The 14,528-nt window shown below is 47.2% G+C and overlaps 1 protein-coding gene across 1 annotated transcript in view; it reads left to right on the plus strand.

Moving 5' to 3' along the window:
* The first annotated feature begins 376 nt into the window (after positions 1–376).
* SLC5A11 (solute carrier family 5 member 11) overlaps positions 377–14,528 on the plus strand; it is a 73,721-nt gene continuing 59,569 nt past the window's right edge. Inside the window, exons 1-2 of the mRNA XM_007988220.3 lie at positions 377–740; positions 13,337–13,495. Coding sequence (XP_007986411.3) covers positions 13,361–13,495 — 135 coding nt within the window. The 5' untranslated portion in view covers positions 377–740; positions 13,337–13,360. The remainder of the gene's footprint in view (positions 741–13,336; positions 13,496–14,528) is intronic.

Here is a 14,528-nt window from a genome sequence, read left to right on the forward strand (position 1 = left end):
ACCACCACACCTGGCTAATTTTGTATTTTTAGTAGAGATGGGGTTTCTCCATGCTTGTCAGGCTGGTCTTGAACTCCCGACCTCAGGCAGACACCTGTTCTTTGCCGTGCCTACGTCTGGGGAGTGTATGGAAAGGGGCACAAGCAGTGGTTGCTGTTCTGTTGCTGCCACTGCGGTGAGGGCTGTGACTGGACGTCCCTCCTGGCACTTTGCCTCTGTCCCCTCCATCCCCCGCCAGCATTTTTCCTCCCCCCGCCTTCCTCCAGCTCGTCCCAAGCCTGCCTGTCCCCAGCATGGAGGCGGGACAGTGGAAGAGTGGGTGAGTGAAGCAGGATGGTGCCTTGGGCTCCAGCATCTCCCCAACCCCTCCATGCCATGGGTCCCCCCAGGTGAGGGCCCTGGTGGAGGACAGTGTGGGCAAAGCATGGGGAATGTCACCTTCCCCACCTGCTCAGAGTTCAAGGGTCCTGGGCTGGGCCCGGTCTCTCTTCTGCCCCTGGGGAGATCATTCACGCTTCCTTTAATCCCTGCCACAGCTGAGGCTGGAGTTTGGAGTTTGACCCGCTTGGAGGCTCTCAGCAGCAGGCATATAGGAGGAAGGTCACTGCTGTCTCTGAAAGCTCTTGGCTGCAAAGGGAGAGGATCCTGGGTGTCTCCCTCCTTACAGCCGTCGCCACCTTCTAGTGCCTTAGAAACCACTGACAGCCCCCAGGGCAGGTGGGCCCTGCATCTGAAATAAGGTAAGACACCCCCTGCCCCCAAACAGGTAACCACTCTCCAAACTGGGAAGTTGGTCTGGGGACAGGTGCTGGCAGAAGGACTCCAGCTGTCACCTGTGGGGCAGGGGAAGCTCAGCCCTCTCTGCAGAAAAAGCTTGTCATGCACCAGGACAATGGAGTGTGTTTGTGGGCTGGGCATGGTGGTATGAAGCCAGCAGCACCGTACGTGGGTCCCAGATCTTCCACTTAACCAAGGTCAGGGACATTGAGCCAAACATTTTGCCTCACCGAATGGCAGGTTCCTTATCTGTCAAATGGGAATATGAACCCGAGGCTGACCCACCCCACAGGTGTGTTACCCAGAGATAATGAAGATAAATATATCCACATAAGCAAAAAAAAAGCTAGAGGAATGTATTACTACAACTGCAGCTGCTATTAACTACAAGGCAAATACAAGTCTTCACTGGTACTGTGAAGACACGTGCAGAGAGCTTTACATTTAGATCTCATCTAACTGACACAGAAACCCTGTAAGGTAGGTACAGCCACCCCTAATTCACACACAGAGTCTAAGGGTCATTAAATAACTTGCTCAAGGTAATACAGATAGTGGGTGGCCAAGCTGAGACATGATTCCCTCCCTCCCTCCCTCCCTCCCTTCCTTCCTTCCTTCCTTCTTTTCTTCTTTCTTTCCTTCTTTCTTTTATTTCTTTCTTTATTCCTTTCTTTCCCTTTCTTTCTCCTTCCTTCCTTCCCTCCCTCCCAACTCTTTTTCTTTTCTTTCTTTTCTTCCTTTGTTCCTTCTTTCTTTTATTTCTTTCTTTATTCCTTTCTTTCCCTTTCTCCTTCCTTCCTTGCCTCCCTCCCACCTTTCTTTCTTTCTTTCTTTCTTTCTTTCTTTCTTTCTTTCTTTCTTTCTTTCTTTCTTTCTTTTTCTTTCTTTCTTTCTCTTTCTTTCTTTTTCTTTCCTTCCTTCCTTCCTTCCTTCCTTCCTTCCTTCCTTCCTTCCTTCCTTTCTTTCTCTTTCTTTCTTTCTTTCTTTCTTTCTTTCTTTCTTTCTTTCTTTCTTTCTTTCTTTCTTTCTTTCTTTCTTTCTTTCTTTCTTTTTCTTTCTTTCTCCCTTTCCCTTTCTTTCTCCTTCCTTCTTTCCTTCCTTCCTTCCCCTCTCTCTCTTTCTCTCTCTCTCTCTTTTCTCTTCTGTCTTCTTTCACAGGTCTTGCTGTGTTGCCCAGGCTGAAATGTAGTACTGCGACCATAGCTCACTGCATTCTTGCACTCCTGGGCTCCGGCGATCTTTCTGCCTTAGCCTCCCAAGCAGCTGGGACTACAGGCACACCACCATGCCCTGCTAACTTTTTAATTTTTATTTTTTGTACAAATGGGGTCTACCTGTGTTGCCTTGGTTGGTCTCAAACTCCTGAACTCAAGCTATTCTCCCGCCTCAGCCTTGCAAAGTGCTGGGATTACAGGCATCAAAACATCTCCACCAAACAAACCACTGCCCCACCAATCAGTGATTTTCAAATGGTGTTCTGCTGAGTCATTCTGGGCAATGGTTGACAGAAGCGTCCTAGCCCATCGGGCACCCTGCAGGTAGGACTTGGGAAAATACCATCCCTTTTTTGGGAGGTCACAGCGTGCAAAGGGTCTATAACAAAGGCTCTAAAAATCCCACATTTGTTTGTTGTACCAACATTGATTGCATGCCTGTTTGGGGGACACAATGAGAGTGACAGAGACATGGACCCTTCTTTATGGGGCTTGCTGTGTAGTGCAGACAAGGGGTAATGAGAGGATCACACACATCAGATGTTAGACTTGATTAGACTGTGATGAGAAGTTGTGTTTGCCATGAAAGCAAAAAGCTTGGGGACCCAATTTATATTGAGGCCAAGAGGGGGCTCCTTTGGGGATACACAGCAAGCTGACATCTAAAGGATGGGTAGGAGCTTGTCCAGCAAAGAGTGCAGGGAAGAGCCTCCCAGGCAGAGGGAACAGAATGGCAAAGACCCTGAGGCCAGAAGTCGTGTTCTAGGAATAAAATGAATGCTAGAATGCGATGGGGTTGGAAGCACAACAAAGCACCTCAGAAGCATGGAGATGTTTTGAGCAGGACCATGATCTGATCTGACTCATATTTAAAGATTTCTCTGACTTCCGTGTAAGGGGCGGATTAAAGGAAGCAAGGCCGGGTGCAGTGGCTCATGCCTGTAATCCCACCGCTTTGGGAGGCCAATTTAGGAGGATTGCTTTTTTTTTTTTTTTGAGATTGAGTCTCGCTCTGTTGCCCAGGCTGGAGTGCAGTGGCGCAGTCTCGGCTCACTTCAAGCTCCACCTCCCAGGTTCACGCCATTCTCCTGCCTCAGCCTCCCAAGTAGCTGGGACTACAGGTGCCCGCCACCATGCCCGGCCAATTTTTTGTATTTTTAGTAGAGACGGGATTTCACTGTGTTAGCCAAGATGGTCTCGATCTCCTGACCTCATGATCCACCCATCTCAGCCTCCCAAAGTGCTGGGATTACAGGCGTGAGCCACCGCGCCCAGCCAGGAGGATTGCTTGAGGCCAGAAGTTTGAGACCAGCCTGGGCAACATAGCAAGACCCCGTCTGTACAAAAAATGACAAAATAAAAAGTTAGCTGGAGGCCAGGCATGGTGGCTCATGCCTGTAATCCCAGCACTGTGTAGGGATCACTTGAGCCCATGGGGTTGAGGCTACAGGAGCTGTGTTTGTGTCACTGCCTTTCAGCCCAGGCAACAGAGTGAGATCTTGTCTCAAAAAAAAAAAAAAATTAGCTAGGCATGGTGGCATGCACCTGTGGTCCCAACTACTTGAGGGACTAAGGTGGGAGGATCCCTTAAGCATAGATGTTTGAGAGTTTGAGGCCACAGTGAGCTATGATGGCACCATTGCACTGCAGCCTGGACAAGGGAACAAGACCCTGTCTCTAAAAGTTAAGTAAATTAAAACAAAATAAAACAATACAATAAAAAGGAAGCAAGAATGGATATTGCGGAGGCAAGACTGGAGGGTCTTCTTCTAACCTAGACAGAAGTGACGGTGGCTCAGACAAGGGTGATAGCACTAAATATGAGGGAAAATGTATGGATTTGTTATGTTCTGGAAGTAGGAGAGAATGGAATTGGGAGTGAATAGATTCTGGGAGGTGAGAAAGAGATGCTATGAATTCTTTGATGAGACATTTGCATACCAAGCACTCGTGGTGCTTAGATGTAGTGCCTGGCACATAGAGGCGCTCACAGACCACTTGATAAGTGAACACATGAATTAATGCCTTATGGATGACTCAGCTTCCTGGCAGGAGTGGCAGAGTGGATGCAGCTGCCGTTTAGTGAGATGGGGATGACTGGGAGAAGCACGTGCTTGGGCTGGAGAGCTTCGTCTCTAACTCACACGTGTGAACTTTCAGATGTCTGTTAAGTATCCATGAGAAGCTGGTCACAGTGGCTCACACCTGTAATCCTAGCACTTTGGGAGGCCGAGGCAGGTGGATCACCTGAGGTCAGCAGTTCGAGACCAGCCTGGGCAACATGGTGAAACCCCATCTCTACAAAAAACACAAAAATTAGCTGGGTGTGGTGACACACACCTGTAATCCCAGCTACTCAGGAGGCTGAGGCAGGAGAATCACTTGAACCCAGGAGGCGGAGGTTCCAGTGAGCAGAGATCACGCCACTACACTCCAGCCTGGATGACAGAGAAAGACTGCCTTAGAAAAAAAAAGTCTCCATGAAAGACACCGCGTTGGCATTTTGATGGACAGGTCTGGGCTCAGAAGCTGCTCTGTGATGTCTATTCTCTCTAGAATATGAGACAAGGTCATCCCTGAAAGGCAGGTGGAGGAGAACACTGTGCCGAGTCCCCTGCACTCACTGGGCATATGCCCTGTTACCCTGCTGTGGACCATTCAGGGAATGCTGCCTGCCCTGCCGTGCCTAGAATTTCTTTCCAGGTACCTGAAGCTGTGGCTCTCCCTAACGAACTAGGGGTGATCCTGGCCTCTGCTTCAGCCTCAAATCCTGGGATGTCTTTTTAAATTTTTTAATTTTATTATTGTTGTTATTATTATTATTATTATTATTATTATTATTATTTGAGACAGGGTCTGGAGTGCAATGGTACAATCATAGCTCACTACAGCCTCAACTTCTTGGGCGTAAGCAATCCTCCTGCCTCAGCCTCCCAAATAGCCAGGCCCACAGACACACAGCACCATGCCAAGTTAATTTTTAAAAATTGTTTGCAGAGGAAAAAAAAGGGTCTCATTACATTGCCCAGGCTGGTCTCGAACTCTGAGCTCAAGCAATCTTCCCCCTGAAAATGCTGGGATTATAGGCATAAGCCATTGAGCCCAGCCAGGATCTGTCTGTTTGGCCTTTCTCTAGAGACCTCTCTGTTTCTATGAACCCCATGGCATCAACTGGTGGAGGAGGCCAGGGGTGGTCATTTAGCTCCTTCTTCTGGCAGTTCTAGTCCCAGACAGCCTCTCTCTGCCTTCCAGGAATGACTCCCTCTTGTAGGGCGGCCTCCACCAGCCTCCCTAGATCCAGGCCAGGCCAGGGCACAGCTTGTTGCAGTGCTGCGGGCAGTCAGCGCCACTGCAGCCCAGGAGTGGTAGGAAAGGGTGCGAGTGGCTTCCAGTCTGGGAGGTGCGACCCGTGCCAGTCCTTATCACATCTGGAATTTTCCCCACCAAGGACCACGTGTCTTGGGGTAGTTAGGAGCTCTAGAGTTAAACCTGGGTTGGAGCCCTGGTTCAGTCATTACTAGCAGTGTGGCCTTAGACCTGGCCTCAGCTTTGTTTTCCTCACCTGTGCAATGGAGTTAATCAGAGTCCTGCCTGTAGGGAGGTTGTGACTTGAAAACGTGATTGATGCACATGAGTGGCCAAGGTTTGCCTGACCACAAAGTTTATGCATTTTTTTTTTTTCTTTAAGATGGAGTCTCGCACTGTCATTCGGGCTGGAGTGCAGTGGTACAATTTCAGCTCACTGCAACCTCCACCTCCCAGGTTCAAGCGATACTTCTGCCTCAGCCTCCCAATTAGCTGGGATTACAGGTGCACACCACCATGCCCAGCTAATTTTTGTATTTTTAGTGGAGACAGGGTTTCACCATGTTGGCCAGGCTGGTCTCAAACTCTGGACCTCAAGCAATTCACCTGCCTCAGCCTCCCAAAGTGCTGGGATTACAGGCGTGAGCCACTGCACCCGGCCTAGTTCCTGCTCTTTTTATTTTTATTTTTATTTTTATTTTTATTTTTATTGTTTTTAGAGATAGGGTCTCACTCTGTCACCCAGGCTGGAATGCAGTGGCACAATGATAGCTCAATGCAGTCTCAAACTCCTGGGCTTGGGCCCAGGGCAGTGGCTCACACCTGTAATCCCAGCACTTTGGGAGGCCAAGGCAGGCAGATCACCTGAGGTCAGGAGTTCGAGATCAGCCTGGCCAACATAGTGAAACCCCATGTCTACTAAAAATATAAAAAAATAAAAATAAATAAATAAATAAATTAGCTGGGTGTGGTTGCAGACACCTGTAATCCCAGCTAGCCCGGCGGCTAAGGCAGACAAATCTCTTGGAAGCAGGAGAATCGTCTGAAGCCAGGAGGCAGAGGTTGCAGTGAGCCAAGATTGCACCACTGCACTACAGTCTGGAGGACAGAGTGAGACTCCATCTCAAGAAAACAAAACAAAACAAAACACAAAACTCCTGGGCTCAAGCAATCCTCCTGCCTCAGCCTCCCAAGTCATGCTCTCTTTTTAAAAAATGGTTTTATAAAATGGATGGGGAACAGAACAAGTACTCTGTATTTAATCACATTACACATATAATGAACATGCCTACTGCTTTTAACAAACCTGTGACATATGTCTAATTATTAACCTCATTTCTTAGATGGCAAATTGAGCCTCAGAGAGGTGATTTGCCCATGATCATGGAGCTCATAGTAGGCAGAGTTGGGATCTGAGCCAGGGCAGTGCAGTTCTAAAGTATTTACACTTTACACTTTATCACGACATATCTATTTCCTGGAGAGCCTGTTGCTTATAATTAAAATTTGTAATTAGTGTAATTGTTATTTTTGTTCAGGGCAGGGAACTTCCCTTGCTTCTCTCTCTCTCTCTTTCTTTCTCTCCCCCACTCTCTCTGTTTCTCCCCTCATTCCTGCCACCCCCTCTAATGTGTTTGATATTCATCTGGAAATATGCCTGCACTCTGGCAAAATAGTACTATTTTGTGTCTTTGAGTGCTTCTAATATACGCAGATGGCTTCATACTATAAACTGTGTTCTGTTTATTTCCCTCCTTTTCTTTCATTATGAAATGTTTCAGACACACAGAAGTTATAAAGAATCATGCACATCCAGAAGCCAGCCTAAGGCATGAAATGTGGTGAATACAATTAGAGCTCACCTTCCCACACCTGTGGCCTGAGAACCTGTTTTCTGATCTTTTCCTTGCACTGGGATGTGGAAATTTTTCACATCTCTTGGGGCATGGAAAATTCTCACATCTCCTGGGATATGGAAAATTTTCACATCTCCTGGGGTATGGAAAATTTTCACATCTACCATAGCAAATTATGTCAGTGGCTGAAAGGAAGGGATGAGAGAAGTCCCTGCTCCACTGAGCTTCCTTTTGTGCTTTGGCCAACAGGCGACCTCAAGGGTAGGCTGTTCTCCTTGCCAACAAAGCCTTTGTTATAACACAAGCTGGTGGATCCTCCCCGCGGGCACAGGGAGGGTTCTTCACAAGAGGTTAAGAAGGAGCCACCCCCAACCAGACCCTCCTGAGGCAGCCTGGGAGCCAAGCATCACCGTGCAAGGGACAAAGGGTGCCCAGGGTCGTTTCACCGAGTGGACCCAGGTACACACAGGGCGCAGGGGACTCAGATGAAAACCCAGAGGACGGGGCCAAGTCTACGCTTCTCATTGCTTTGTCCTTCATACCGAACACAGAGCTTAGCTCACAGCTGGTGCGTAATAAACATTTGTTTCACTGAGTCCCCAGGGCCTAGCACAGAGCATGGCACACAGCTGGCACCTAATAAATGTTTGTTCTACTGAGTCCTCAGGGTGTAGTACAGTGTGGCACACAGCCAGTGCCTAATAAATGTTTGTTCTACTGAGTCCCCAGGGGCTAGCACAGAGCATGGCACACAGCCGATGCCTAAGAAATGTTCTACTGAGTCCCCAGGGGTCTAGCACAGAGCCTGGTACACAGTTGGTGCCTCATAATGTTTGTTGCACTCAGTCCCCAGGGCCTAGCACAGAGCTTAGCACCCAGATGGTGCCTAATAAATGTTTGTTTCACTGAGTCCCCAGGGCCTCATACAGAGCCTGGTACATAGTTGATGCCTAATAACATTTGCTTCACTGAGTCACAAGACCTAACACATAGCTTGGCACACGGCTGGTGACTAATAAATGTTCCACTGAGTTACAGGGCCTGGCATGGAGCCTGGCACACAGCTGGTGACTAATAAATGTTCTGCTGAGTCCTCGGGGCCTGGCATGGTGCTTAATAATGCTTGTGGGAAAGAAATAGAGCCAGAAGGAGGGAAAGAGAGAAGCAAGGAGAGAAGGGTAGGGGGAAAGAAAGACAGACCAGCCAGGAATGGCCACCTGTAAACCTGGGTTGGGATCCCGCCCGTGGCACTGACTGTGGCCTAGAAGCAAGTGGCACAGCCATGCCTGAGTTGGACTCACTTTCCCCTCTCGTGCCTCCGATTCCCACCTGTGAAATGGAGGTGAAATCACGTTTTCCTCAAAGGGCTGTGCTCTGTGCCTGCCACTCAAATAGAAATTGTGCTCACCAAGTGTTAGGGCCGGTTCTCAGTACACCGACTGCGTGGATTTGCAGAGGGTGGAGTGCAGGGAGGGCTCCTCCTGGGAGCCTGTGGCCGAGGCTGCACAGCATCTTTGGTTGCTGTTCCTGTCTCCACCGTGAAGATGGAGCCACGTCCCTCGCGGCCCCTGGCTGGGCCCCACCTCCCGGAGACTCAGGAAGGGCTTGGAATCGGTGCCAGCTTCGCCGGCTGTGGGCCCCACGGCGGTGATGAATAACTTGTTTATCTGCTGGAGCTGCTCCCACCGCTCTCTCGGTGCCTGGCAGGCAGAGGTCTGGAAGGGGCGGGCAGGGACGGGGAGGGCTGGCTCACCAGGCAGTCACCGCCCCTCCTCCCTCCTCCCTCTGCCCCACTCCCCAATTCAGCATCAACCTCCACCTAAACCTGCTTCCTGCGCTTTCCTGCTCCTCACCTTCCCCCAGATCCTGTTTTGGAAGAAGCAGGTTGAAGTGTTTGAAAACGCAGGCTCTGAAATCAGGCTGGATTCGAATCCCAGCTTTGTCGCTTGTCAGCCATGTGACTTTGGACACAACTTAAACTCTTGCAGCCATCACTCCCCCTGTAAAGTTTTTTTTTTTTTTTTTTTTTCTGAGACAGAGTCTCACTCTGTCCCCCAGGCAGGAGTGCAGTGGCACAATCACAGCTCACTGCAACCTCCGCCTCCCAGGTTCAAGATCCTCCTGCCTTAGCCTCCCGAGTAGCTGGGATTACAGTTGTGCATCACCACACCCACCTAAAAAATTACATTTTTAGTAGAGATGGGATTTCACCATGTTACCCAGGCGTGTTTTAAACTCCCGACCTCAGGTGATCCTCCTGCCTTGGCCTCCCAAAGTACTGGAATTTCAGGCATGAGCCACTGCACCCAGCCTCCTCCCCTGTAAAGTCTGATGAGAACCTTACTTACCTAATGGGGCTTCACCCTTGAGACAACCCACAGGGGTCCCCTCACCCCGCCTCCCTCCTGAAGCTGCCAGAATGCTTTTCCTGCTTGGAACCCCCCTTAAGGGCCTCCACCCTTACTCTGAAAGGGAGTCTCCACCTCTAGGCCTTCCTCTCACTTTCTTGCACAGAAAAAGGTTAGGTTAGTCTTTTGTGTGTGTGTGTGTGTGTGTGTGTATGTGTGTATGTGTTTGTGGCAAGGTTTTGCTCTGCCTCCCAGGCTGAAGTGTAGTGGGACAATCATAACTCACTGTAGCCAAGCTCCTGGGCTCAAGTGATCCTCCTGCCTCAGCCTCCCAAAGTGGTGGGATTATAGGCTTGAGCCACCACACCAGGTCTCCAAATTATTTCTCTAATCTACTCCCTCTGCTATGGTCTGAATGTGCATGTCCCTCTGTCCCCAAATTCTTACATTGAAACCTAAATCCCCAATGCAATAGTATTAAGAGGCAGGGCCTTTGAGAGGGTTATGTGGACTTTGCCCCCACGGATTAGATTAGCACCTTTGTAAAAGACGCTTGAGGCCAGGTGTGGTGGCTCATGCCTATAATCCCAACACTCCGAGAGGCCGAGTTAGGGGAATTGCTTGAGCCCAGGAATTTGAGACCAGCCTGAGCAACACAGTGAGACTTCATCTCTACAAAAAAAAAAAAAAAAAAAAAAAAAAAAAAAAAAATTAGCCAGGCATGGTGGTGCATCTATAGTGCCAGCTAATTGGGTGGCTGAGGCAGGAGGATCTCTTGAGCCTAGGAGGTTGAAGTTGCAGTGAGCTGTGATCATGCCACTGTACTCCAGCCTGAGTAACAGAGTGAAAAAAAAGAGAAAAAAAGAGAAAAAAGTGATTATGCCACTGCACTCCGGTCTGGACACCAAAGTGAGACCTTGTCTCAAAATATATAAATAAAATAAAAAAGGCTTAAGAGAACCAACTTGACCCATCCATGTACCATGTGAGGATATAGTAAGAAAGTACCATCTATGAGGAACGGGCCCTCTCCAGACACTGAATCTGCTGACAGCTCAATCTTGGACTTTCTCCAGAACTGTGAGCAATAAATTTATGTTGTTTACAAATTACACAGTCTAAGGTATTTGATTATAACAGGAGGAATGGACTAACCCCTGCCCATGTATGGTCTCAAGCCTGAGTCACTACCTCCAGAATAACCTCCCTGCCTGCCTTCCTCCTTCTCATCAAGGCTGCCCCCGTCTGATTATACCACTTTCTTATTAGAAATTCTTCACCGACATCCTTGAACCCAGAGCACATGTGTGCACTGGAGGTGTTGCTGCCCTTCAGAGATGTTTCAAAATTTATGAGAGCATTTTTGGTTGTCACAATAATTCAAGAGTGGGAATACTGGTATTCAGTGGATGGAGGCCAGAGATTCTAGACTTCCAGAAATGTACAGAACTTGCCCCCACAACAAAGATTATCAGAGGACCCGCCAGACATTCATGTGGGCAAAAATCCCATTTATCGCTATCTAAGTCTACAACCTACCTTCAGATTACATAAAATGCAAAGCGTTGGAGTCTTTTCTTCCTTAAAAATGTGCCTTGGCTGGGCATGGTAATCCCAGCACTTTAGGAGGCCAAGGTGGGGAGGATTTCTTGGGGCTAGAATTCAAGGCCAGCCTGGTGAACACATGGAAATCTTGTCTCTTAAAAAATAAAATAGGCCGGGTACGGTAGCTCATGCCTGTAGTCCCAGCACTTAGGGAGGCTGAGGTGGGTGGATCTCGAGGTCAGGAGATCAAGACCATCCTGAATAACACAGTGAAACCCTGTCTCTACTAAAAATACCAAAAAAAAAAAAATTATCCAAGAATGGTGGTAGGCATCTGTAGTCCCAGCTACTTGGGAGGCTGAGGCAGGAGAATGGCATGAACCCAGGAGGTGGAGCTTGTAGTGAGCAGAGATCAGGCCACTGCACTCCAGCCTGGGAGACGCAGCAAGACTCCATCCAAAAAATAAAAAATAAAAATAATAAAATAAAATAAAATTAGCCAAGTGTAAATGATGGAGTCAAGGTCTTGCTCTGTTGCCCAGGCTGGAGTGCAGTGGTGCAATCTCAGCTCACTGCAACCTCCACCTCCCAGATTCAAGCGAGTCTCATGCCTCAGCCTCCCGAGTAGCGGGACTACAGGCATGCGCCACTACACCCAGCTAATTTTTGTATTTTAAATAGAGACAAAGTCCCACCATTTTGCCCAGGTTGGCCTTGAACCCCTGGCCTCATGTGATCCACTCACCTCGGCCTCCCAAAGTGCTGGTATTACAGGCATGAGCCACTGAGCCCAGCCAAGCTGGACAGCTTCTGAGCCTGAATTCTTAACATCTCTCCCCATGAACCTGCACTCTATGAAACATCACGTTGTGCTGTCCATGGGTGGCTTTGTCCCATCACTGGGTTATGCATCGCAAGAGGGCAGGGATCAAGTATTTTCATTTCTGAACACCCAAAGGCTGACAGAGAGTGGAGGTGCATCTTAACACAGGAATAAGTCAATGCCCTAATCACTCGTGGTCAAAAATCACCCTTGGAAATTTTATTAGTTTCTGACTGCTGCTTTAACAAATTACCATGAACTTAGTGGCTAAAACAACATAAATTTATGATCTTACAGTTGTAGAGGTCAGAAGTTCTAAATGGGTCTCACTGGGCAAAAATCAAGGTGTCAGCAGGACTGAATTCCTTCTGGATGGTCTAAGGAAGAATCTGTTAATTTGCCTTTTCCAGTTCCTAGAAGCCACCTGCACTCCTTGGCTTGTAGCCCCATTACCCCATCTTCAAATCTACCAGCGTTGAGTGAAATCCTTCTCCTGCTGTCATCTCTGTGGCTATCTCTTCTGATTCTGTCTTTTCTGTGATTACATGAGGCCCACCCAGTTAATCCAGGCATCTCCCTATTTTCAGGTTAGCTGCAGCTAGGCATCTCCCTATTTTAAGTGATTTGACTACTAACCTTAATTTTATCTGCAAACTTGATTGTCCTTTGATATGTAACAACATATTCACAGGTTCTGCGGATTAGAGGTAAGCATCTTTGGGGACCATTTCTCTGTCTACCACAAGAATCCCTTAAATTGCCCATGGATTTGCAGGGCACTGAGAAAACAACTTAGATTCATGGTTCAAAGCATGGAGTCTGGAGCAAGATTATCGAGTTCAAATCTCAGCTTTTTGACCTTGGGCACTTACTTAACTTTTCTGTGTCTCTGTGTCTCAACTTCACCATCTGTAAAATGGGAATGATAATAATAGTGCCCACTTTGCAGGTTAGTAAACACTTAGAATGATGCCCAGGATATAGTAGATGCAATGTGGTTGTTTATTAAATATATTAAATTTCATGGGTATATATAGCATTGGAACAAGATTGTGGTGTCTGGCTGAGCCTCAGACAAAATTATTAACTTGACTCTCAGCCAGCTGTGAGGTACCACGGAAGTGGAGACTGACTCAGGAGTCTCATTTTTCTCTCACTCTGGGACACGTGCTTGCTAAGTGGAAGAGGATGCTGAAATCACCTGTACTATTTCAATTGTTTGTGCTTCTTTCTGTTTTGCCAAGTGAGTGATAAAATTGACTGCAGATTTGATGTGACTTCATTATGAATATGTGTTGAATGAATGAATGAGTGGATGGATGGATGTGTCTTCCCTGAAGATCTGTCTCTGCCACACATCCCTCCATGTGGGTTCTCTTTCATGGATGGCCTAGGGAGGTAGCTACAGAAAGGGTGATAAGAATGATGCTAGGATCTGGCATCTGACTGGCATTTACTCTTCCTCAGGATCCTGAGGTCTCGTTCAGGACCATGGAGAGCGGCACCAGCAGCCCTCAGCCTCCACAGACAGATCTCCTGGATGCCTTTCCCCAGAAGGGCTTGGAGCCCGGGGACATCGCGGTGCTGGTTCTGTACTTCCTCTTTGTCCTGGCTGTTGGACTATGGGTAAGCCAGGCCACTGGGGGATGGGGGATGAAGAGAGAAGGAAATGTCTGTTTAGAGGTCTGGAGTTAACCTCATCCTTTTGGAGCTAAGATACTGACTGTGAGAGGAAGAAACTAACACAAGGTTATAGAGTAATCAGAACTTAAAATTTTTAAACATGCATTAGGTGTGGACTATTGTCAGACACTGTGTTAAGCATTTTCACTTACGTTTCTCATGTAATTTTCACAGTGCCCTGTGAGAAAGATGCTATTATAATATCCATTTTACAGATAAGGAAACAGAGGCCCAAATAATTTAAGATCCTCATCCTGTAAGTAAGTTAGGAGATCTGGGGTTAGAATCCCTGTCTCCCTTACTTTGAAGCTCATGGTTTTTTTTTTTGTTTGTTTTCGTTTTTTGTTTTGTTTTTGTTTTTTGTTTTTTGAGATGGGATCTCCCTCTGTTGCCCAGGGTACTAGAATACAGTGGTGGCAATCATAGCTCACTGTGGCCTCAACTTCTTGGGCTCAAGTGATCTTCTTACCTCAGCTGCCAGGTAGTTAATTTTTAATTTTTTTTTTTTTTTTTTTTTTGTAGAAATGGGGTCTCAGTATGTTGCCCAGGCTGGTCTCAAATTCCTGGGCTCAAGCAGTTCTTCCATCTCAGCCTCCCAAAGTGCCGGGATTACAAATGGCCCAACTTTTTTTTTTTTTACTCTAAAGAAAAATTTTAAAGGCAATACAATCACATGGTTCAAAAATAAAAATCACTTATGAGAAGCGATGAAAAGTCTCAATATTAGCCTTCTCTCCACAGGTAATCAGTATTATTAGCTTGTTAGTACATTAGCATATTGTTCAAGTGTCTTTATGCAAATCCAAGCAAATTTTAATATGTATATTTCCCTCTTTCTTAAACAGAAGGTTGCTTATACTGTTTTTTAACTTGTTATTTTTCACTTCTCAGTGTCTTTTAGATATCTTTTCACATTAGCACATAGACATTCCTTATCTTCTTAAAAGTTGCACAATATTTCCTTAGATGATTGTGC

This window comes from Chlorocebus sabaeus, chromosome 5 (genome assembly GCF_047675955.1).
Source record: "Chlorocebus sabaeus isolate Y175 chromosome 5, mChlSab1.0.hap1, whole genome shotgun sequence".
In the NCBI taxonomy this organism is placed as follows: Eukaryota; Metazoa; Chordata; class Mammalia; order Primates; family Cercopithecidae; genus Chlorocebus; species Chlorocebus sabaeus.